We start from the raw sequence: 25,099 nt of genomic DNA on the forward strand, positions 1-25,099 counted from the left end.
AGGCATTTGGAACAAATTGAGGGGTGAAATGGGAGGGGGGTTTTTTTTGGCTGATGCTGCATAAGCTTTCTTTCTTGCATCGTATGCCTCTACTAATGCTAAAAGTTAATATTGACTCTTGGCAATCTTAGAATTACATATTGTAAAAACTAGAATAAATTATCTTTCCAGTGCATTTTACAGATTATTATATGTTATATAGAATCTAAGTTTAAAACTAAAGAATCTAACTTAGATTCTTTACAGTTTTACATACAAAAATTTCATGTAAATAACGAATATGCTTCATAGATATACAGTCAGTCCTCGTATAGCACGATAGTTGTGTTCCTAGAAACCCTCGTGCAATATAAACAGGCCCTATGGGAAAAATGGGGTTAGGTGCTGGCCACCCAAGATTGAACAAACCTAAGTATTTTATTAATCGTAATAAAATACTTAGGTATTTTATTAAGGCTATTACATAATAAAATAATCCTACTGCTTTTGCTTCTATCGTAAGCAAACTTTCTTTTTATTTGATTTTCTATCCAAACAGATGACAGCCATTCCATCTCTTCCAATTCTTTGTGTCTTAATCTAATGGATTTTAATTACACTTTGAGTTGTACCTGCTATGAAAGTTGTTTTTATTTTCTCTACATTCTTTGTAATTCTTGGCGTTGCCTCATTTAGGCCTGTAGCATGTGCAATATCACATGGTCTTTCATTTCACTCAAAGCGTTTCACAATTTCATATTTTTTCTCAATCAACAGACGCGGACTGGCCCATAAGCCTTACCTGGTGGGCCAGAGGCCGGTGTGATTTTGACCATAAATGCTAGTATGAGGCCACTATAAATTTTCCCGGGTAAGAATTTTTGACCCAGTCCGCCTCTGTTTATCGATATTGCTTTTCTTTTTCTCTCTGAATCTGTAGTGTCTTCACCAGGACACTTCCTTTTCACACCTTTTAAGTATTTAACCCATTTTTAGGAAAGAAAGCACAATTACAAAATGAGGAGACACACTTGATACACATTACCCCCAGGGGCTCACATCTGGTGAGTATATGCTTGGCACACCCAGGGTCCTGAGCTGGATATCATCATTCTTTTTCTTGGTGACTCCCTTCGACACACACTCTCTCTCTCTCTCTCTCTCTCTCTCTCTCTCTCTCTCTCTCTCTCTCTCTCTCAGGGTAACTTGAATTTTATTTTTTGGCTGGTGCAGCACAAGCCTCAGGCTTCCTTGCATCATGTAGCTATTAATAATAATAATAAATAAAGCTGCGCGTGTGTAGCAACTGAATAACAACACACTATGAACACCTCACTTTTTACTAAAGCACATTTCTGGGGTTTACTACCATAAAACAATAAAAACAATTTCCAGCTGCATTTCTGCTAGTGGAATCTGTTCTAAACTGGTAGTAAACTCGATCTAATTGCATTTGCGATAATACTGATAGCTGGAATTGTGTGGGTTTTTACACTATTATGGTGAAATGTGTTTCCCCTTCACTGATATAAAAAACAAATACATTTTCAGAATCTTCTCATCATTCCTATCGTGTTGTGTTCAGTTGGGGGTGATTCCGCATTCAACTGCCATTTCTTGTAAACACAAAGGCGAATCATGCATAAGGGAATTCAGTTCATGTTATATACGATATTGTTCCCCTATTTATAAATCGTGTATGATTGAATTAGTGTAGTGTAAACACGTGTTATACGAGGACTGATTGCATTGACAAATTCGGTCCACTCATTTCCGAAGTATAGATGACTGAGCTACTGTGTTCTCTTTCTGCAGTATATTCCCTCAAATTTAGACCATTAAATTTTATAAACAACAGAGACTGGGGAGGTCAGTTTCTCCCCAGTCTCCCTCATTTGGAGATGCAATAAAAGTACATAATTGCACATGGGAGACTTGCAAAAAAAAAAAAAAAAAAAGTAAACATTTATCCCTGAGGGGAGAATCAGTTACCACATTTCTCTACTGCAATTGAATTATAAATTTCAGTGTAAACAACAGCAAATGACATCCTTTTCAACAGTGTTGGGAATGGCAAAAGCTACTATGTCCAGTGAGCACTTAGTGTTTGTTTGTTATTTGGGTTTTAGGATCATTAGCAACTAAGGCCATATTGCTCTGGGGATATGCAGTGGTCATTCCCTGAATTTTTCTGCATCCTCCGTATTTGGTAGGCACGGGCTCAAACAGCACTTAGTGGAAAATAAACTTGCTATAGCATTCAGTAGTATCATATATAGCACTGTACGCAGATTTTGCAAAAAATCTGTAGCATTAGTGAAATTAATAGTGGAGATTTTTTTGCTTCACTGGACAAAACATGTAAATAAAAGGAAGTAACTGTCTATTCACAAATTTGAGTAAATGACATAATAAAAACCATGTGTTAACTAGGTGTCAATGTCTAAATGCTTCTTTTTGTATGAGGTAGTCATTTTATCTTTTTATTTGGTGAAGTGTGGTTAGCAAATAACATGAGATGGCAGGTTTTCTAAAAAAAAAAAACTAGCCAAACAAGAACATCAGGTAGTTCGCTAAAAAAAAAAAAAAAACCAAAAAAAAATCCAAATATTTCTAGAATACTAAGGTAAAGCATTATCGAGGCCTAAAGTACAAGAATGAGCTCATGCTTTCATAGCATGAACAAGCAATTTAAAGTTGTCCAAAAATGACAACTTTAAATTGCTTGACAAATATTCCCCCACTCCCTTTTTTTAACTTTGAAACAAAAAAAAAGGCCTAAACCTTTTGTTTTTTTTTCCATAACTAAGTAGAAGTTTCTACAGGAAATTTTAGTGCCCTTCCCAAGGCAGCAGATGTAGTCATAAGGAGCTAAAGATCTGAGAGAAACCAATAGAATTTGCAATTTTGTTTATAAAGTTTTCAGCAATGTATTCACAGGGTGAGAACCTGAATTAAAAAAAAATAAAAAAAATTGGAATAATAAATTATTAGGAAATATTATAATATAACTTATGATTATATCATCCTTTATATAATTAAATCACCCTTTATATAAAGCAAAGATGATTAAAATGAAATTAAATCAGTCTTCATTCAGGGCATCAGTAAACTTCTCAAAACATTTTCAATAAACAGCTTAATCATTACATGTAGATTAGCACTGCTTGTTGTATTTTATTTTCTTCTTATGTGTTTCTTGAAAAATTTTATAATCTGAAATCTGATTTGGCATTAATAATTATCTGTTATTTTCTCAACCACTACTAGAATGAGTAGTGGTTGAGAGTAGTGAATAAGTAGTGCCAATAACCTCTCATGTTTGGGGGAGAGATCTAGTAAATCATCCATGTGATTAGAGAAATATTCAACTCTTGACAATTACAGAAACAACAGAACTGCACACAATTAATAATGGGGAGATGAGGTTCACTGTCTTGTGGTAACATGTAGATTTGAACATGAATATGCTCACATGCAAATAAGTACTCTACCACTGGACCATGACCATTCACGGTTTGGGGGCTAGTGCCCAATTATCCAATAGGCACAATAAGCATGTGTTCGAGGAACCCAAACTGTGGGCCCATTTTTTTATTTATATATATGCTATTGCTGAAAACAAAAAATATTAAATTAATAAAAATACCATTTTTTTTTTTTTTTTTATTCTAAAGAACAAGATACAGTAATTAGTACAATGATTTCTACAAGTAATTTCAATATTTCTGATTTAACAGTGGAGTTCTATTTGCCTGTTATCTATTTGACTGCTGCTTGCTGATGCATAGCAGATGTTTGTTTTCAAGTAGGTTAAATCATATGCCACATGGCCCATCTGTGTGAGCAATATTTCCCACAAAGTTTGGGGGGGGAAGGACAGATGGTCTTTTTTGTTTAGGCTTTTAAGTTTTTGAAAGGTTTGTTTGGGTAATTCATCTTGCAGCATCAGTCCTGTTAGTATCAACTGCTGTCCTACCTTTTAACATGTTTTTTCTTGCACTGCATTTTCTAAAAATTCACTGCTTTTTTTTTAGTAGTAGTAGTTATTAAGAGCATTTTAATAACTTAAAGTATTAAGCTGCATTGCAAGGTGTCCTGTACTGGACTCCAGACTCTGCAATCAATACAGGACACCAGAGTTCTAGTTGAAGTATTATTTATAGAGTTTGTAGAATGGTCTACTTCATTCAAATTTCCTGCTTGTCAGAAATACTATTCGTGAGTAAACACCAGTTTACTCAAGTCTTATCTGGTTGTGAAACTATTTAGATTTGCTTTTCCTAATATTTTGAAATGCAAACCACCAAGAGGAATTCAAAACTATTAATTTTGAAAATATTAACTTTATGCAGTGCAAAATTAATATTTAAATTTTTGTGTAACTTGTTAGTTACAGAATACAATTACAGCTTCCACTGACAACAGTGGAAGATTTAATTGTCTAATTACACGGCTCTCCACTGTTTTTAATTCTCAATATAGTATAAGGAGTTAGGGTGGAATAGTCCACTTACCCACAACACTGATTCCTTGATCTTTATAATTAACGAAGTCAGCATGGGCCCGTTCAATAACCTGTAAAGTGTACAAGAAACAGCTATAATTAAGTAATATTTGGCCTGATTGCATAATATAAATATTACTGAAGTCAGTTGCTTGGGAAGTTTTTTTAGCCATTATCATTTAGAGTGATCCTGAATATAAGGTATCCTTCCCTTCACCAAAAGTTCTCTCTGCATTAATATAAAAATGGATATTAAACCCATCAAGCATTGAAAAAATTTATGAATCTCCTAGTGGATGCTGCATGCAGCACTACTTTTAACAGTTTCAGGTGTCAAAACAGAAATGTTTATGAAAATATCATTAATAAACTATTTTATTTTTAATAATCAAGTATGTACATTTAGTGATGGGCATAATCAATGTTATAATCAATTCATTCAATTATAGTTAGCAGATTTACTTCATCAACAGTGATTAATAATAATGACTATTTTCTCCAAAACTAGGCCCCAAATGGCAGATTTTCATTAAATTTTCTATTTGGGTGTTTTAGAAAGAGCAATCCAAAGTTTTTTTTAAAAATTGGCCAATTCACACTTTTTTTGTTAAATTTCAAGTTCTCCATATACAGGGAGTCTCAAAAATATTGGTACAAACATTTAGGAGGTAGGTAACATCTAAAGGAATGTGAATCGCATAGGAACCCATAACCGGAAACATCACGGGAAAGTAGTAGCAGAGGCACAATAAGCAGAAATGACACAAGACAGTAATTAGTGGCAAACATTTATTTGACATAATATTAACAATGGAGTATGAGACAGATGCATTTCATGATGTCACAACAGATGCTCGAAGGTTCCACCATGAGACGCGATGCATGCATGACACTGACGCAGCATGGACTGGTGGACACACCTGGAGTTTCTTTGACAGTAGCAGCAGCGCAGACGAGTCTCGCTACGAGATCCATTTCCGTCTCCACAGGCAATTCATACACGATAGATTTGAGGGCCCCCACAGAAAGAAATCAAGGCTCGATAAACCAGGTGAGCGTGGGGGCCAGGCAACGGGTTCACCACGGCCAATCCATTGACGTCCAAAACGCCTCTTCAAATGGTCACGAACACACCTTCCATAATGGGCAGGCGCCTGTCATGTTGAAACCAAATGTTGCGTCTCACATTTGTTGTAACGTCGTCAAGTAACCCTGGTAGAACTTGTTCAAGAAAGATCCGATATTTAGCGGAGTTCATGCTAGATGGTAACAGGTATGGGCCGACTAAGCAGTCACCGACCATACCTGCCCACACATTTATTGCGAAGCGATGTTGTGCCACATGGGGGCGCACACTGTGTGGGTCCTCTGCTAATCCATATACTAGGTGCATATCTGCCAGCTCACAGTTCATATATCGATGCATGCTCTTTGTGCAGAGACTACTGCTTGAATGAGCAAACCAGAAATTTTCCCTCTCGCGAACTGATGAACAGCGCTGTGTACCGACTTACGGTGACGTTTCCGGTTATGGGGTCCTATGCGATTCACATTCCTTTAGATGTTACCTACCTCCCCTAAACATTTGTACCAATATTTTTGAGACACCCTGTATAATATAGAAGTATATTTCAGATGTTTGATTGTTAACAAGATAATGTCAGTTTGACAATTTTTTGCATATGTTCTCTTAGTCACTAAGCAGGTTTTGGATAAATGCCGATTCGATAGTTTGGGGACTACCGTTATGTTGGGGGACACACAAACTTCTGTTAGTTTTGGATGTTCAAGCATTAGTTGAGAAAGAAAGGGTGGAACAGTACCACATTTTTAGAATGTTTCTTTAGTTTCTGGAAGCTTTTAAAGCTAGGTTTTAAACCTATTGCTATTCAATAGCAATAGGTTTAAAACCTATTGCTATTCAATAGGTTTTAAACATTTCCAACCTCACCTCCCTCCAAAAAGATTTCTATTTAATTTATGAAAGTATGTTTTTTAGCATTATTCTAAAAAGAAAAGTCAGATTCCAAATTTCTAACGTTTTGTTGGTCCCTGTGGCAGTGTTAGTTCCAATTTTGATTATATGCCCCCCCCCTGCAGATTTATCTCAAGAAGCATTGAGATAAATCTGGACCAGTGGCTCTGATCCTTTTCAAAATTTCATGCCTATTTAGAATTTTCTGCCACATCATCATCACCTTCAGCCATTTTCAATCCACTGCAGGATGAAGGCCTCTCCAGCAACTTTCCAGTACCTTCTGTTTTCTGCAATCGCCATCCATTTACTACCCACCAACTCATGAATTTCATCTGTCCATCTCCATCGTTGTCTTTCTTCCAAGTTTTCTTCTAGCTCCTCTTGGGTACCATTCTGTTATTGTCTTAGTCCATCTGTCATATCTTCAAGCTATGTGTCTAGCCCAAGACCATTTTAGTTCTTTAGTTTTGATAAGAATGTCCTTTACATGAGCCTTTACATGAGTTTGCTGCCTAAATCCACGTGTTTGTCTTTTTATCTAACAGTCTGATTCCCAATATAATTCATTCCATTCTTTACTGTGTAGTTCTCAGCTTCTCTTCTATTCTTTTGGTGAGTGCCCAAATTTCACTTCCATAGGTCATGACGGGGAGAATACACTGGTTCATTATTTTACATTAAATTGGGATATTGCTCCTCAGTATGTGACTATATTTCCTGAGTGCTCTCCATCCAAAATTTATTCTTCTATTGACTTCCAGCCATTTCTCATTACTACAGCTAATGACTTGTCCCAGATAAGTATATGATTCCACCTTTTCAATTACTGCTCCTTCAATCATTATATCCCTTTCTGTGGCATACTTGTTCATCATTACTTTTGTTTTAGCCATATTCATCTTTAGTCCAAAATCCTTGCTAACTCTACATAACTGATTAAGATTTTTCTCTAATTCTTTGGGATCATTGCTTATGACCACAATGTCATCTGAAATTGTAAATGGTTTAGGTACTCTCCATTCACATTGACTCCTTTCTGACACCAGTCTAACCTTCTGAAAGCTTCCTCAAGGGCAGCAGTAAACAACTTCAGAGATATTGTGTCTCCTTGTCGAACAGCTTTCTCAATTTTAAATTTGCTACTGTCTTTGTCTAGTCTAATAAAGGAGGTAGCGTTCTCATATTTTCTTCAAAATCATAATATATGGGGTATCTATGCCTTGTCTTTCCAGTGCCCGAAACATTACCTTGTGCTGTATGGAGTCAAATGCCTTTTCATAATCCACAAATCCCAGGCATAATGGGATTTGTATTCATTTGCTTTCTCCATTAGCTGTGATATTACGTGAAGATGATCCATAGTTGAGAATCCTGTCCTAAAGCCAGCTTGCTCTTTCAGTTGATTTTCATCAAGTATTCTTTCTAATCTGTTAGTAATGACCCTCGTGAACAACTTGTAGATGTGAGATAACAAGCTAGGTCTATAATTTCCATTTACTGATTTATCTCCTTTCTTATGGCAGCAAACTATGATTGCATTATTCCACTGCTTAGGCATCACACCTTTTCTAATGCATTTTGTGACGAGTCTTGCCAGTTTTTGTGTCATGTCTCTTTCTCCCAATTTTAACAACTCTACAGTAACTTGATCTTCCCCCAGGGCTTTCTGATTCTTCATTTTTTTCAAAGCATGTTCTACCTCATCAGGAAGGATATCAGGTATGTTGTATGTGTTACTAATTTGCGATCCATCTTCCTCATTGCTGGCATCATTCCCTCGCTCCTTGTGTAATTCTGTATAGTAGTCTTCTGCTATTTATAAGTACGCCATCACTATTCTTTAGTTTCAGTATCATTTGTCTTTCTGTATTACTGCTCATGGCTGCTGATTTAAGTCCTTTGTTTTCCTTTAATGCTTGTTCTACTTTTCTTGTGTTAAATCTTATGTCCTCTCTGAGACTCTTTCTAATGGCTTTGCATAACTCAATATACTCAATTTTTTTCCTTGTCAGTGTTTATCTTGCTCTTCATTTGTCATCTTCGGTTCATCATGACAAGTGTTTCTTGACTAATTTTTTCTTCTTTGGATTTCTTTTTACCTATAGGTTTCTTGGGCTTTATCATTTTCAGAAAGTTGTAATATTCCTTGTCGATATCTTGGTCCTAAGCAGTCTGCAGAAGCTGAAACTTATTCTTAAGTTCCAGTACAAACTGCTTTTTCTCGTCTTCTGTTATCTCAAAGACCTTCATATTATTTACTTGATTTTTTTCATATTATTTATTTATTATTTCCCTTCTCGGGGTAATTCTGCCGCAACTTTGTGCCAAATATCATGCCTATGTTAGTCCATAACCCCAGAGGGCTCACATCTGGTGATTATTGGCTTGGCACACCCAGAGTCCTGAGCTGGATATAATCATTCTTCTCTTCCTTGGTGATTCCTTCTATTTTCTGACTCTCTTTCTCTCTCTCGGATTAATTCAGAAATATATATATTTTTTGGCTGGTGCAGCATAAGCACCAGGCTTTCTTGCACTATATGGCCAGTAATAATAAAAAATAAAAATAATAAAAAATAGTAATAATAATAATATAGAAGCCTTTAAACCCTGATGTACATTATTTGATACATTAACTAACTTTTTTTTTTTTCATGGATTTTCACATTTAAAGCATCTGTCATCTTCATCATGGCAGTCATTTATTATCATTTAACAATCTGGCCCCGGTGGGCAGAGTTCAATGAAAGTTTATATTAGGGTCTTTTAGAAAGAACTGTATGATCATCTCACATTCCATTAAAATTAGACCTATAGAAATTCATCATTTTTTCCATAAGAGTTATGACTGTATGGAAATAGATGTCCACATTACGGATTACTCCAAGTGTTCAGAATGTGATCTTTTGGTGTTCTGGAATAGCTTTGGATCATTTCCAATTCAATATCTTCCCACTTCTATAGAAATCTATATTAGTTTTGGATGTTGACATTATTGGAGGGGAAAAGTCAGATCCCTTCAAGAAATGCTGAAATAAATTCGGAACAGCTGCTCCTATCACAAATATCAAGATAGCTATGATAAATACTTCTTGAGTACAGAAGTATTTGAGTATAGAAGCTTTAACTCCCTTAGTTCCTGTTATATGATAAACATGCCCGAAATTTAAAGCAATACAAGTTACCATGCCAATTTCAAATATGGAAAAAACTTCTACAGCACTAACAGTAGTTTTTGAAATTCTATCTTTATTTTCCATAAAAATATACAATTACAAAATTAAATATTACTCTTCAAAAAAATAACTAAAAATGCAGTAATATATAAAAAATTTGATGTCAGAATATTGGCTGGCAGTGATGGCACTAACTTTAACGCAAACAGTGGTGTGGCACCTGACAATTTTTTTCATTTCTAGAAACAAAATTGTTAGGTGTTTTTCAATTGTTCACAGATTATACCAATATTTCAGCTTTCCTTAAAAGGCAGCAATATTTATTACATGGATAATTTTATTGTTTTAATGAAAAAAAAAAAAAATAAATAAATGTTTTATTTTTTTTTTCAGTCAGTTATTATTATTAGGGTGCATATGATGCAAGGAAGCCTGAGGCTTATGTTGCACCAGCCAAAAAACTATTTTTCCGAATTACCCCAAGAGAGAGAATCACCAAAAAAAGAAGAATGATGTTTTCCAGCTCAGGACCCTGGGTGTGCCAAGCCCATACTCACCAGATGTGAGCCCCTGGGGTTATTTTCAAAAAAAAAAAAAAAAAATTCTTTGGAAAATTAAAAAACATATCAGTCAAAAAATATAGACTAATCTATTATCTTGATCAATTTTCCAGCTGAAAACAGGAAATTGTATATGTGCACATATTTCTGCTTATGATATGTACAAATACCTTTAAAAAAATTATGAAATATATGCACATATTAAATATCTATCGGTTTCATATTATTTCAAATTTGGTGCACTTCGCACTGTGCAACATTTGATATCTACTCATCTTGCTTCCCCATATGGTAGCAGCCATCTTGAATGAATGTGTTGCATTTTCACATCTTTAGTACATGAAAACAATAACAAAATCTTTCAAAAACAACTCCTTATGAAAGATGTTTATTTAACTTGAGGAAGGGGAAAGTCAATTAATGTTGAATGATAAATAAAAACAGGTTTAAAATTTTTTTAGAAATTCAGTCCCCATCAATCTTTTCACACAAATGGAAAAAGTTTCATTGACTGAGGTGTATAAGACCTTGAATAGTTTGAGCAGACTCAATGCTGATGGTATTCTTCTTCCTCTTGCTCAGATTATGAATTTGAGGGGACAAACTCAAATTGAGGAAAGACAGTTGTAGAATAGATGATTAGAAATTTGAATTGGAAATTAGTGCTTGAGAGGAGCTCCTGTACGAAAATCATAACAATGGCCATTGACGGCAATACTAAGGTACAGGAAAATAAAAATTAATACCCCCGCACTCAATTTAGATTTCTCACCAAGCTTAACCGTCCATCCCTTTCTTTCATTAATACGGCATAGTGCCATAAAAAGTAAAAAAAAAAAAAGGAATATTTTTTTATTTTTGATAAAAAGGAAAGAAAATTTTTTGAAGATGAGGGAATAAGGGGGAGGGTTAAACTGTAACTAGTCTATGACTGTCTCAGTACAAAGCACCAACCAGCACAAAATCCAAAAGGATGTTTTCTGCCGCTAATTAAATATGTACCAAAATTAGATCCAGTTTAAACGATAACACTATTGAGTTTCTTAAGAGCTCACTTTATTCAGACAGGTAGTGTGGATGCTTATTTTTTTGTTTTTAGAATAACAATATGTTTAATAATTTTTGCTAGAATATGTATTATTGTAATAAAAGTTTGATTTAAAACGTGTAATTACTTTTTCTTCCTTACTTTATTGCACCCATCAAAATTTATTGTGAAAAATGTTTTTTATTTTTTTGGAATACCGGTATCATAAATTAAAAATACTTTGATAATTGAGAGCTATTAAATGCTCAATAATTCCTATATTCTATTATATTATAAATCAACAGGGATTACCTTTATTTTAGATATAGGAAGCTTCTTTTCCAACTCACTATTCTTGAGGATGGCGATATCTATTTTGTAAAGTAGGTGGGCCATCTTCCCCACTGTCAGAACCGTAGTGTTCAGACCGTGCGGTCTCAACAATGAGCGCTCATGGCTGCTGTCTACAAACACCATACTTCTGGCAGCATGGAAACCATTACTTGGATTGGCATAAAATTAGATTTTGAGGGCTAAACTGTTTAATAAATATAGACCGATTATTTCTTTCGGTCCTATAGCTGGACTTTAGAGTTTGATTTAGGGTTCCTGTGAACACGAAGTTCTAGTCCGACTTAAGGAATGTAGAGAACAATCGCCCCCCCCCCCCCATATCCAATTTTATTAGAACCCTAAATCAAACTCTAAAGTTCAGCTATAGGACTGAAAGAAATAATCTGTCTATATTTATTAAACAGTTTCTAAGATCTCTAACTTCAATGTCCAAACATCAGTGATGGTAACTAGTATATATTGAGTATAATAATTATTTTATTGATATATAATATTTGTGTGTGTGTGTGTTTTTTTTTTTTTTTTTGCTAAGCTGAACTAGACAAAGTTTATCATTCGAATTTACTATGAACTTAATGATTTTTAACAAATGAATATTTAGATTATTAAAATCTCTAAATTATGCATATCATTAACAAGCATAACAGAATGATTAATGCCTTACCAATCCGTGTGGTGGCGGACCGGAACGGTATTCCTGTGTATTCAGGGTCCATTCCGAATCCTGGACATTTCATGAAACTACTATTAGCATATTAACAAAAATTAACAGGTGTTTTCCATGTTTATCTTGAGTATATACAGTGAAACTTTAGAAGCTTCACTGTATACACTCAAAACAGTAAGAAAACATTATATCTAAATATATTTTCATTTTAATAAATTAATCCTTAAAAAGAACATCAATTTTAAATTAAACTTTAAAAAGAACATCTTTAACAAGAAAAATGTACCTCAACAGGAACTTTTGCAGGACCAGGAGCGAAGTTAATGACTTTTGAAGCCATTGCAATTTTTTTTTCCTTCCGGAAAAGTACACCCTTTCGCTACAAATTGAGATAAGAAAAGGGAATACCGTAAGTGTTATCGACGTTTTTACGGTATTTAGAAGCACAACTACCACCTGCTCTGCAGTATCTGCTTCTGATCAGACTTGCCGCATGACGTAAACAATATGTTTCGGAGCTCCCCTAGTGAGAAAAGAGTAAAGCTAAGGGACAAGGATGAAGGTCATTTAGTCTATATAGTACTTCCGCTGTAGGGAGGAAGAAAGAGGAGTGCCGTCAAAGTTGCAGCTTTTACTTATTATTTTTCCTTATTTATTATTTTGGTTATCGTTTGCGCTTATTTTATTTCGTAATATCAGGTAAAGTGACCAGTCTCAAAGCATTTCTGATGCTTCAAAAGCTCTTGTATTTTATGTTAACCTAGATGCATTTTTCTCCCTGTTGCATTACCATTATTTTAAACCTATGTAAAAGAAAAATAAGAATTTGGAATTTTTCTCAAAAGTTATTACGTAGTATGTTTAATTAAAGTTAGCCTCAATTTTGCGGCAGTAGGTTTCGAATAGTGTGAATTTAGGAAAGTGGACCAAAGTTCTTAAACATTTTGAAACAGGAATGGAAGGGGGGGGGGGGAGTTCAGAGCAGGACATTATACGAGCTCTGCTCGGAATAATGCTCTACTCTAATTATATTCTAAATATTACATATTTAGAATATAATTACAGAATTTTTAAAAAAAATTGTAAATTCATCGTTTATACGTTTTAAAACTATTCGCGAATCTTCTTTCTACGACTAAGAACTAGTTGGTTTGAAATCTAAAGTTTTTAGATTTTTAAAATTGCTTGGTACCCTAGGAAATCTGGTGGTGTGTTAATCCTGATCGCAGAATGGCAAGTTATACATATTTTTCGTTGTTGCCCTATAGGAACCCGCTATTCACTGTAAAAAAATAATAATACTAAAGCTCTGTATGAGGTAGCATTCAGTAAGCCAGTTGTATGATTTAGCACATATAAAATTTATTTCGTATTCCAAAACACCCCCTCCCACCAAGAGGTCTAAGAAGTATGGTATGCTGAGTAAATAAAATTACCGTTTATACTCTCTGCGATCTGGTGGGCCAGAGGACTTGTTTGCAGCTTGTATAACGATACCAGCCGTACTTTTTTTGTAAGGACTACCCAGGGCCGGCCCCAATTTTTTTTGGAACCCTGTTCAAGAATTACTTGCGGGGCCCTGTTTGTCACTCGTTAGAGGTCTACGTTTAGAGACTGGAAAAATTCCGAGGTTCCACTGGAGACCTTATTTGAGTTTGTACAGACATTATAAGAATAAAAGACCGTGCGAATTGGCAGATTTCAGAACTACCAAACACCTACTTAATTTTATTTTAAGCCACTACAAACTGATCAAAGTAAATGTTGAGCCCAAACATTTAACTGTTTAAAACTTAACTTGGCAATTTATCAAAATCATATAATTTTAACTAGGTTGTTTTAAATTTATTCTCCAAATCTTATGTTCTAGTCACTTCCAATTACAGTACCAGCGAAAGTGAAGTCTAGGTACTAAAATATTGTTCGGTTTTAGCGGATCAGCGACTTAAGCCATTCTGTACAAGTGTGTTCACGGGCCGATATGCATGGTGTGCGGGCTGAAAAACCATGAATGACTCACAGGGAAAATCCTACCTCCATTAATAAAGAAACCTTTAGAAATTCTTCCAGTGATCGACGGGATTCAAATCAGGACCAATTCTCACCATACGAGTGAGAATTGGCGACACCACTGTACTGTCACGGAGGATCTAAGATACCTTAGACTGTAATGTTGATGTAAAATATGCCATTTTTGGCACGAGGACCAAATCTGGAAGGAAATAATGTTTTGAGGGATTCATTATAAGTGATATTTTTTTATTTATTTTTTCATAGTGACCAACGCTGTAAAAGTAGGCCTGTAGGCCGATTATTATTATATGTAATAAAATTTATGAACATGATGAAAGTGCTGATATTTTAGGTCGCTCTTTTATTGTTGTCTAGCACCTAAAACAAAGCAACAAAACCAAATACCGCCATGTTTATTTTTTTTTAGACTTGAAAATTTTGTTTCATTTATATTTTCATCTTAAAAGTGTTAGTTGTATTATCAGTAATAGAACGTAATATTATTTAATAATATTTTTAAAGACATATAATAATTATTTGTCAGATTTAATATTTTTGTTTCTAGTTCCTGAAGTTAGATCGCGGGCAGCGTTTTGCTCATAACTGCCATAGTTCGTCAACATCAGCAGGGCTGACGCTAGCGTAGTGGTGGTGCCTGAGGCAAAACCTTGTACTGGCGCCTAATTCGTATCATACCTTATACGATATCAATTACACCCAGATATATGCAGTAGCCCATCTAGCAGAGCTTATTTTAGGCGACGCCGTGGCACCTGCCACAGGCGCCTAAAATAAGGCCTCAGTTCTGTTCACGCCGGCGCTGAACATCAGAAATATGCATTTTACCATTATTTTTCTTAAATACTCTGTTATAGAATCAAATTATTAATGGCCCCGTGGGTAGGTACCTAGGGGGTAAAAAAAGGATCATAATACGTTGATGTTGTACTTGATAGTTTTAATACTTGGCAGAGTGCCAAAACTCACACCAATACGCAACAAAATGTAACTCGAAACAGGTGCTGCCAAGTTTTAAAAATACCGCAAATTTAAAGCATGGTACATGCTCATATAACTTTCTTTTCCTTACTCTATAAACAAATTTCTCAAAATTATTTTCATGCTCAACATTTTAGCTTGTATTCGAATTGGAAAATATTAACAACCAAGGTTAAATATTTTTTGTCCAAAGTTTATGCAGCACATGATACCCTGAGAATATTATACTTAAATAATTGGCGCTGACATTCGAACGCCACAATTAATTATGTCCATGTTAGAATTTGTGATCCACAATGGCTATCTTATGTACAGAATTTTTTTTTCGAAGTTTTTAGAGAGATACCAGTAATTACCTAACAATCGGAATCGTGAGTAATGCGGGTGAAGGATAACAACAGACTTGTAAGGCTGTGATACAGGGTTTGTAGAAGGACTAAGATACGCGGCCATTAGGGAGAACAAAGAAGTCTGTTTCAGCTGGATGCCTTTTCTGTAGATGCTTCCATGGGCACTGTTTTGAATTGGCTTCTATAATTCCCACTATGTCTCCCAAACTAGTTTGAGAGACAGCGAGAATTATAGAAGCCAATTCTCTCCCCCGAACATTTGCTGCAACCGGTCAGCATCCTTTTTCTGTCCAACTTCGAACTCACAGAACCAACTTTTCTTCTTCCTCCCTTCATACGTGTTTCTGGAAAACTACAATCTACAGAAATTCAAGTCTAATAGCAACAGTTTTCTTCTTTCATCTTCTCAGCCTTCAACCCATGCACGGTAATTAAGAAAACCTATACTTACTCCAGCACTAACTTACTCATAATAGTTTGATGACATTAATGATTTTGCTAGCAGAAAAACACTGAAGAAAGAATTTTTCTTAAAAATCTATCATTAAAAATTATTTTGGAGATTTTTATTTTGTTAGAATAAAATTCCACGTTGAATTATATTTTTTCGAGTCACTGGTTTTGCGTAGGCCTTGTGCACAGTTTCTAATAAAAAAAAAGATGGCCCTGCTACTTCTGGATTACGTGCTGTATGTTGCAACTGAAATGCCGTAAAAACTAAATACATACTAAAGAATTATACTTTTAGTAATGACCATTCCTATACTAATTTAATATTAAGATAGTTTATCAATGTTAATAACTAATTTCCTATACATTTCGGGAACCTTGACGATACCCATCATCAGGCCATTGGCTGTTGCAGCTCCCTGCTTGCCAAGTGGCTCGATCTCCACTGCATTCTCCAGACTCTCGGCATGCAGGGGCAGATGACAGCCAATATATAGTCTGATGATAGGTACCAGCAAGTTTCCGGAATGTCACCTTAATATATAGGAAATTAGTTATTAACTGATTAAACAATCGTAATATTCACATGGTATTAGAGTGGTCATTACCAAAAGTATAATTTTGTGGAAAATCGCCACGTATAAATACATACTACCGTGTAGGTATATCACTAGGGTACGTACCCACCCACCCACCGAAGAAGGGCCAAATAGCCCTGAAACGGTGCCGTCTGGGTGGTGGTGGTATCCGCTGAGAATAAGTAACACCAATCCTCCTTTGGTGAAGTGTTACTTATTCGAAGTAATGCAATATCATGGCAACTCGTTGTGAAGGTATTCGCAATATGAGATATAACTTAAATGATGCCGCCTTTGCAAAAAAATTGCTAATTCAGGGTTTAGCTGTGTGCTAATATGTGTTTGCACTAACTTGTACGTAGTCTAATTCTCTTACGCCTGAGGCATAAGCCCTCTTGCATCTTAGTCTAACTTATTTTGTTAATCGTTACATAGTACATTGAACATATTAGTATTCCTGCACTTACAGAAATAATATCACACACAAACATGTGTATGTGCGTTTCAAGATATGATACCTTATACATATTAAAATAATAATTGAATTTTTATTCCTGTTTCACCACTGCACCAAATCAAATAAATTTGTTGCAGTGTTGAAAAAATCGCTGCAATAAGTGCAGAAAATTAAAAACCAAAACCCCACTACAGTATAAACAAGTTAGTGTGTGCAGTTATATTCACGCATTAGCAAACAGTGATAATTCAAGATTTATAACACAAAAAAAAAGCATAATATCCAGTTCTAATATAAGCTTTATTTCACATGCTTATGTCATTGAGTAGTATTTCCATTGGTCCGATTTTAATCGACAAATCCTTCATTTTATAAAAATCCATCCACTAGGAGTCGAGTTACAATAGGAGCGCCTGAAAACTATTTTGTTTTCTGGTTTATTGAAAATACCTGAGACACGAATTCGTAGAGTTCTCGTAGCAGTGAGTCGGTCGGACCGATCACAGCTTTCCTTACGCTAATGCAAAGGAGTGCTAGGAATTTACGTCGCTGAACTAAATGATTATGCATGTACTGTATACTACTTTACTTTTAATAATTAAATTTTAATCTATATATCAAGTAAAACAATGATAGAACTTTACACCTTTATGAAGTAGAACTACTGCACTTGAAATAATAAAAAAAACCCCTCTTCCCCTGGGATTTCAACCCACAGTTTGAGAATCCTTTTGTTAGGTTAATAATGTGCATTTTGCGTTGTTGAGGTTAGACAGCTTGAAATTTTCTAGCAGACAAATTTTAAAATTTCTAGAAACAACATATGAGACACTGTTTTCGATAGTTGTTGGACATTTATGTATATTCTATGTAAAATTAAAATAAATGTCCATTTATACGCTTAGGCCGAGTTGCAAATTTTTCTGGCCACGACTGTCTGAGGCCATAAAAATTTGCAGCTTCGCTGTAACTGTTTTTTATTTTTTTTTTTTTAACAGTGCAGCAGCTTACAATGGGCAGTCCACATTTTATGGCAGCGTACGGCTACAGAGTAGTAACATATCTTACTTCTCCGTACGGCCTCGATCTCAAAATGTGCGAATTTGCGTACAGGCACATTACTTCCAGACTACAGCCAGCTCTTTGTCCTCCCCCCCCCCAAAAAAAAAACAACGACTTTTTTGTGATTTTTCTGTTTCTACCATATTGCCAATTTATTCCTCTACTCAACAAATGGGTCAAGTATAGTATGTATTATTTTTACTATTGGTGCTTTTTCTAGTTACATTTAAATAGCTTATATTGGCATTATAATCATTCCGAAATATTATAGGACCTAAATTTGCATTAGTAGTAAAGAATACAAAATGTTAAAAAAAAAACTGTAGTTATCACTGACGCTTATTTTTACCGAAATCAAATAATACACGTCACAGAAATGTGTATTACGGGAATCCCTCGCCGCGCTAATCGAAATTTTGATTCGTACTAATTTAAAATTGGTAGCTAAATATAGACCCCGCTAATCGATTTTGGCTTGGCCTAAAGAAACTGAAGCTGTTGATGCTACGAAAGTCAGTACTAAGTTACGAACATAAATACACGGCTAAAGTATGCATAACGTTAGAGAACATTATAGAAACACATGGCTTGTTTATTTCGCGTCGCGTCATACCTTCTCCATCGAGAAATAAACAAAAACCAACGCAAGATACAGCGTTGGGAAGTTAGTTTGTTTTTCTACCATAAGAAAATAAAAATAAACGGATTATTTCAAGCGTGTATTATTACAACAATTGAAATATTTTCTAACGTTATGCACTCTAAAGGACAACACCGGCCGCACGGCATTTATTACATACATGCAGATCAGTTGTTCTTGCGTTGCGTGCAGACTCACGTGTACCTCCTGCCATTAATTACTATGCATACTAATTAATTTAATTTATATTAAATTTTTTATATATTACGTAATTATTAACTATGGATAAAAGGAAAAGTGTATCTGATAGTGCCTCTGGTAAAAAGAAAAAAGTGATAACTTAAGATGAAAAAATTGAAGTCATAAAAAGATTTGAAGATGGTGATAGTAAAATACAAATTTCTTGACATCTTGGAATGTCTGAATCGGACGATTTTAAGTAAAACCAGTGCATATAAGGAAAAAGGTAAGCTTTGCTTCGTCAGCACGCACACAAACCACAAGAAATAGAAGTGTTGTGATGATTGAGATGGAACGTCTTTTAGCCATTTGGATGCAATCAAAAAAGAATTCCAATCTGCACAATGACCATAAAAACAAAAGCCTTGAGTATTTTTGCAAAGAAAAGTCAACAAAAGAAAACTTGGGCAGAGTAGTAACATGAAGAAAATGTTCAAGCAAGTTCTTCAAAATAAAAAGTGATTGAAACAGAAGAAATTTTCACTGCCAGTAAAGACTGGTTTGAACATTTTAAGAAAAGAATAGGATTGCATAACGTTGCATTGACTGGAGAAGCGGCAAGTGCAGATAAAGATGCAGCCATGAAATATCCCGAAATCTGTTGATGACGGCGGCTATGCAGATAAACAAATATTTAATGTTGATGAAGCAGACCTTTTTTGGAAACGAATGCCAAAAAAAAAAACCTTTCTAGCAAAAAAAAAGAAAAGGCTCAACCAGGCTATAAAGTTTTCAAAGATAGAATAACACTTTTATTGGGAGTTAATGCAGAAGGCAATTTGAAATTAAAGCCCATGGTTATCTATAGAAATGAAACTCCTAGATCTTTCGGTAAAGGTTAAAGCAAGCCTACTCATTGTTTGGCACTTTAATAGAAAAGCTTGAGTCACGAAAGCTTTATTTGAAGAGTGATTCACTAGCTATTTTTGTCCGAAAGTTAAGGCCTACTGTGAAGAAAATAATCTCATTCAAAATTTTATTCATTTTAGACAATGCCCTGGACTACCCACCAGCACTTTCTGATTTGTGTGAAAACGTGAAAGTTATTTTTTTTACCACCAAATACGACAAGTCTTTTACAGCCTATGGATCAAGGCATAATCGCTACTTATTTACACAGAACATTTGCGCAAGCGGCAAAAGTAAAGAAACCCTGCACGAAAAGCACGCAAAAGTTCGATGAAATTTACCTGTAAAAGTACTTTGTCGTAACGGAATTTGTATTATTGCTCGCTCAGTAAACATACAGTGGATGTTATCGGTCAGGAGTATAAATTGAAACCCTCCCGAAGTGGAGGGGTAAGCTGACCTTTTTTCTTTATAATCACTATTCTAAAGAAAAAAAAAAAAAAGGCAAAGGAAGCCCACACGAGAAGCACGGCAAAGTTCGAAAAAGGTTTACGGTGAAACTACGTTACGAACATTTTTTACAACGTTAGAACTTCCAATATGACTGTTTGTGATTCAATTAGTGATTCTAAAGAAAAAAGGTCCCCCCCCCACAGGAGGGTTTCAAGCTCCCGTGGGATTCAACTTCTACTCCAGACCGATAACACCCACTGTCTGTTTACCGAGCGAGCAACAATACAAATGCCATTACGGCAACGTACTTTTACCGGTAAATTTCATCGAACTTTTGCATGCTTCTCATGTAGGCTTTCTTTACCTTAGCCACGCAAGCAATTGAAGCAACAACAACAACTTTCTCCAAAATGCTTATTTGAATTTTGGAGAAATTACAACATCAGGAAAGCAATAGACGATATTCATGAGTAATGGTCTGAAGTAACATCCAGCAATATGAGAGCAGTTTAGAAGCATATTTTGGCACATTGGGCAAATGATTTTTGTAATTTCACTCATGTCAACACTGTTATTGATGAAATAGAAAATATTGGAAGAGATCTAGGCTTTGATGAAATCGACAACAGTGATGTTCACGAATTGCTGGAATCGCATTCAGAACAATTAAGTGATTCTGACCTCCTTAATATTGATGAACAACGAGCATATGACGAGGTGGAAATTTGCGAGGAAGAAAATGTTCAAGAAAAGAACTTGAATGAATATTTCGTGCAGCTGAAAATTTGAAACAACTAATCATGGATGTAGACCCAGATATCGAGCACGGTATGCAAATTCGCAGGGACATTGAAAAAGATGTGTATCCATACAAGCGAATTTATGATGAAAAGAAGAAAGAAAAGTCTGCGCAAACCAGCCTTTTGAAATATTTTACAAAGAAATAAAAGTGAGTTATACAGGGTGTCTCAAAAATATTGGTACAAACGTTTAGGGGAGGTAGGTAACATCTAAAGGAATGTGAATCGCATAGGAACCCATAATCGGCGCGGTAGTCGCCACACACAGAGCATGCATCGATATACGAACTGCGAGCTGGCAGACATTCACCTAGTGTATGGATTAGCAGAGGGCAATGGACGAGCCACTCAACGAATTTATGGCGAATGCTTCCCAGACAGACATCTACCGGACAACCGTTTGTTGTGCATCAAAATTTGTGCGATTAAGGGTCATTTAGAGGTAACAGGAGTAGTGCGAGCAGATCACGTTCGACGCGAACTCCCGCCATGGAAGAAAGTGTATTGAATGCCGTCCAGAATAATCCTACTACCAGCTCACGTGCCATTGCCTCTGCCTTAGGAGTGTCTCGTTGCAGTTTACAGCGTGTCGGGCACGACGATTCCTTACACTCCTTTCATCTTCAAAGGGTTCAGTTACTGCTCCCCCAAGATCATCCTGGCACATGTGGCTATTGTAGCTTTTGGTTTCTCCAAGAAAGTGTTCTAGACTTGAATTTTCCAGCCTATGTTTTGTTCACGGATGAGGCTTATTTCACTTGGGAAGACTTATTGAATCAGCACAATGCTCATGTGTGGGCTCACGACAACCTACACGGTGTGCACCCCCCATGCGGCACAACATCGCTTCGCAATAAATGTGTGGGCAGGTATGGTCGGTGACTGCTTAGTCGGCCCATACCTGTTACCATCTCGCATTAACTCTGCTAAATATCGGATCTTTCTTGAACAAGTTCTACCAGGGTTACTTGACGATGTTCCAGCAAATGTGAGACGCAACATTGGTTTCAACATGATGGGGCACCTGTCCATTATGGAAGGTGAGTTCGTGACCATTTGAACAGGCATTTTGGGCATCGATGGATTGGCTGTGGTGGACCCGTTGCCTGGTCCCCCACGCTCACCTGATTTATCAAGCCTTGATTTCTTTCTGTGGGGCCATCAACTCTATCGTGTATGAATCGCCTGTGGAGACGGAAATGGATCTTGTGGCGAGACTCATCTGCACTGCTGCTATTGTCAAAGAAACTCCAGGTGTGTTCGACCTTGTCCGCCAATCCATGCTGCGTCAGTGTCATGCATGCATCGCGTCTCATGGTGGAACCTTCGAGTATCTGTTGTAACATGGCGCCTCCGTAGCCAGGTGGGAAGGAGCAGCAGTGCGTAGCACATGCTTCTTGATTAGATGGGGGTTCAAGTCCGTCACCACCAAATACAGAGGTTGTGGAAAGGCGAGGGAATGACCACCGCATATCGCCGAGCAATATGGGATTAGTTGCTAATGCTCCAAATAACAAACATCTGTTGTAACATTATGAAATGCATCCATCTCGTATTCCATTCTTAATATTATGTCAAATAAATGTTTGCCACTAATTACTGTCTTGTGTCATTTCTGCTTCTTGTGCCTCTGCTACTACTTTCCTGTGACATTTCCAGTTATGGGTTCCTATGTGATTCACATTCCTTTAGATGTTACCTACCTCCCCTAAACGTTGGTACCAATATTTTTGAGACACCCTGTATATTGTAATTTTTTTAAATTCAATAAACTTTTGATTACTGTACTGGAAATATTTATAATTATCCTTTGCTTTTATGATGCTGTACATTAAATTGCCATAAAGAAACGTATTTTCAAAAAATACTGATTGGTATATTATGAGTCTTGGAATGAATTAGGCTATTTTGTATTGATTATTAACTTTGACTAGTGTGATTTCGCATAGTGCGCCATTTTCGTGGAACCAATTCATCGCGCTAATTGAGGAATTCCTGTATTAGCTAATAGTACACATTTCTCTTTAGATGTTACCTACCTCCCCTAAACGTTGGTACCAATATTTTTGAGACACCCAGTATATTGTAATTTTTTTAAATTCAGTAAACTTTTGATTACTGTACTGGAAATATTTATAATTATCCTTTGCTTTTATGCTGCTGTACATTAAATTGCCATAAAAAAACGTATTTTCAAAAAATACTGATTGGTATATTGTGCGTCTTGGAATGAATTAGGCTATTTTATTGATTATTAACTTTTAGTGCGATTTCGCATAGTGCGCCGTTTTCGTGGAACCAATTCATCGCGCTAATTGAGGAATTCCTGTATTTGCTAAATAATACACATTTCTCTCCTTGTAATGCCATAGTGTTGTGTAGTCAAATTTAGTGCAACACAGTGTTATGGTTAATTGCCCAGGGAAAAGCCATCTAAACGAAGTCTAAAATCTAATTTCATCCGTTTCTTAAAGACTGGGACTTTTCTTCTAAATCCTCACCCCCCATCAATTTCCATATGCAATTTAGCCCATTTTTGTTTTAATCATATTATATTCGGGTTCCGCAGTTTGTCTTTATTTCAATAAGTTGTAAGAGTATTTGCCTAAAAGTAAATTCGATTACGTTTAAAGTGGATGTGATAAAGTGGCAAAACTATCAAACCAGGTCCAACCCAAGGAGTCAGAGATCCCGACAGTCGTCCAAGAATGTTCTGAGTATAATAAATACTAGGCTTATCAATGTTGAATCCAGTGTGTTTCCACTGGGTGGGGGGGGTATGAATGTAAACTTTGAGGGTACATCACCGAGGGGAATATAAATTTCGATGGTACATTGTTTTATTATTATTTAATATTTACAACATATGTATATGTTACAAACAAATCTGTATATTTATGAATGTTATAACTAAATAAACACTAATTTAGTATTTATTAACAACTAAATACTAATAGTCAGTTCACAAAAACTACATTACTGACAATAATCAGTTTATTAACATAAAAATCACCAATTAATTAAAATTTGCAAAAAGTCATACAAATTTTAATCACACATGCAAGTATTATAGGGGGCACCTCCGTAGCCATGTGAAAAGGAGCAGCAGTGCGTAACACACACTTCTTGATTAGACCGGGGTTCGAGCCTGTCACCACCAAATATGGAGGGTGCGGAAAGGTCAGGGAATGACCACCACATATTCCCGGAGTAATATGGCCTTAGTTGCTAATGCTCCTAAAAACCAAATAACCAACAACCGCAAGTATTATAATAATCTTATTCTTTGCATATGTATGAATCACTTGATTTATTCATTTTTCCGATAACTCATTCGGGCCTTCCTTCTAAACTTATCTTCTTGCAGTATTACAGTACAGATATATAATTAAAAGATTATAAAATGTATTGTTTATAGTCTGCGACCAAACAGTCTTGTTTGTGGTATACAAAGGTAGAATTACCCACAAGTAGACTCTTGCTGTGAAAAAACAAATAAAAGGAATCTGAAAACCATAAAGCGAAACTGCCGACGATAGACTCCTCTCTCTCTCTCTCTCTCTCTCTCTCTCTCTCTCTGCCTAGATATTGTTTAGCCTTTCCCCTGAAAGCTGCGGGACACTAATTACAAGTAGCATCCGACACTGAGGAACTAATTCAGGCGAATCTATTCACAGCCTGCGATCCAGTCGTTGTCTTGTTTGCAATATACAAACAAAGAATTAGTTGCAAGTAGACCGTTTGTGTAAAACACTATCAAGAGATTGTTTGTGTGAAAAATAAAGGGAACCTGAAAACCATAAAACGAAAATGCCGGCTCTTGAAATAGTGGCTTTTAGTTACAATTTCTGCAGCTAGAAATATTGGCAATTTAATTATTTTAAAACCATCCACATACTACTGTGGTAGTTTACCACACATTGGGAAACACTGCTTTAGTTGATGTGCTTTTTTTTGTGT

General features: G+C 35.8%; 2 protein-coding genes across 3 annotated transcripts in view; one reads left to right on the top strand and one right to left on the bottom strand.

Moving 5' to 3' along the window:
- Positions 1–12,728, bottom strand: part of LOC150088269 (phosphoserine aminotransferase) — a 327,264-nt gene extending 314,536 nt beyond the window's left edge. For both annotated transcript variants that reach the window (XR_016546786.1, XM_090370665.1), the window contains exons 1-2: positions 12,535–12,728; positions 4,497–4,557 (exon numbers count right to left, since the gene is read on the bottom strand). Coding sequence is in view for 1 of the 2 variants with exons in the window: in XM_090370665.1 (XP_090226791.1) it covers positions 4,497–4,557; positions 12,535–12,588 (115 nt within the window). In the remaining variant the exon portion in view is untranslated. The remainder of the gene's footprint in view (positions 1–4,496; positions 4,558–12,534) is intronic.
- An 83-nt stretch (positions 12,729–12,811) lies between these two features.
- Positions 12,812–25,099, top strand: part of LOC150088271 (pyruvate kinase PKM-like) — a 552,820-nt gene continuing 540,532 nt past the window's right edge. Inside the window, exon 1 of the mRNA XM_090369430.1 lies at positions 12,812–12,947. The gene's annotated coding sequence lies outside the window, so the exon portion shown is untranslated. The remainder of the gene's footprint in view (positions 12,948–25,099) is intronic.

Source organism: Mastigoproctus giganteus, chromosome 3, assembly GCF_048544385.1.
Source record: "Mastigoproctus giganteus isolate SK-2022 chromosome 3, ASM4854438v1, whole genome shotgun sequence".
In the NCBI taxonomy this organism is placed as follows: Eukaryota; Metazoa; Arthropoda; class Arachnida; order Uropygi; family Thelyphonidae; genus Mastigoproctus; species Mastigoproctus giganteus.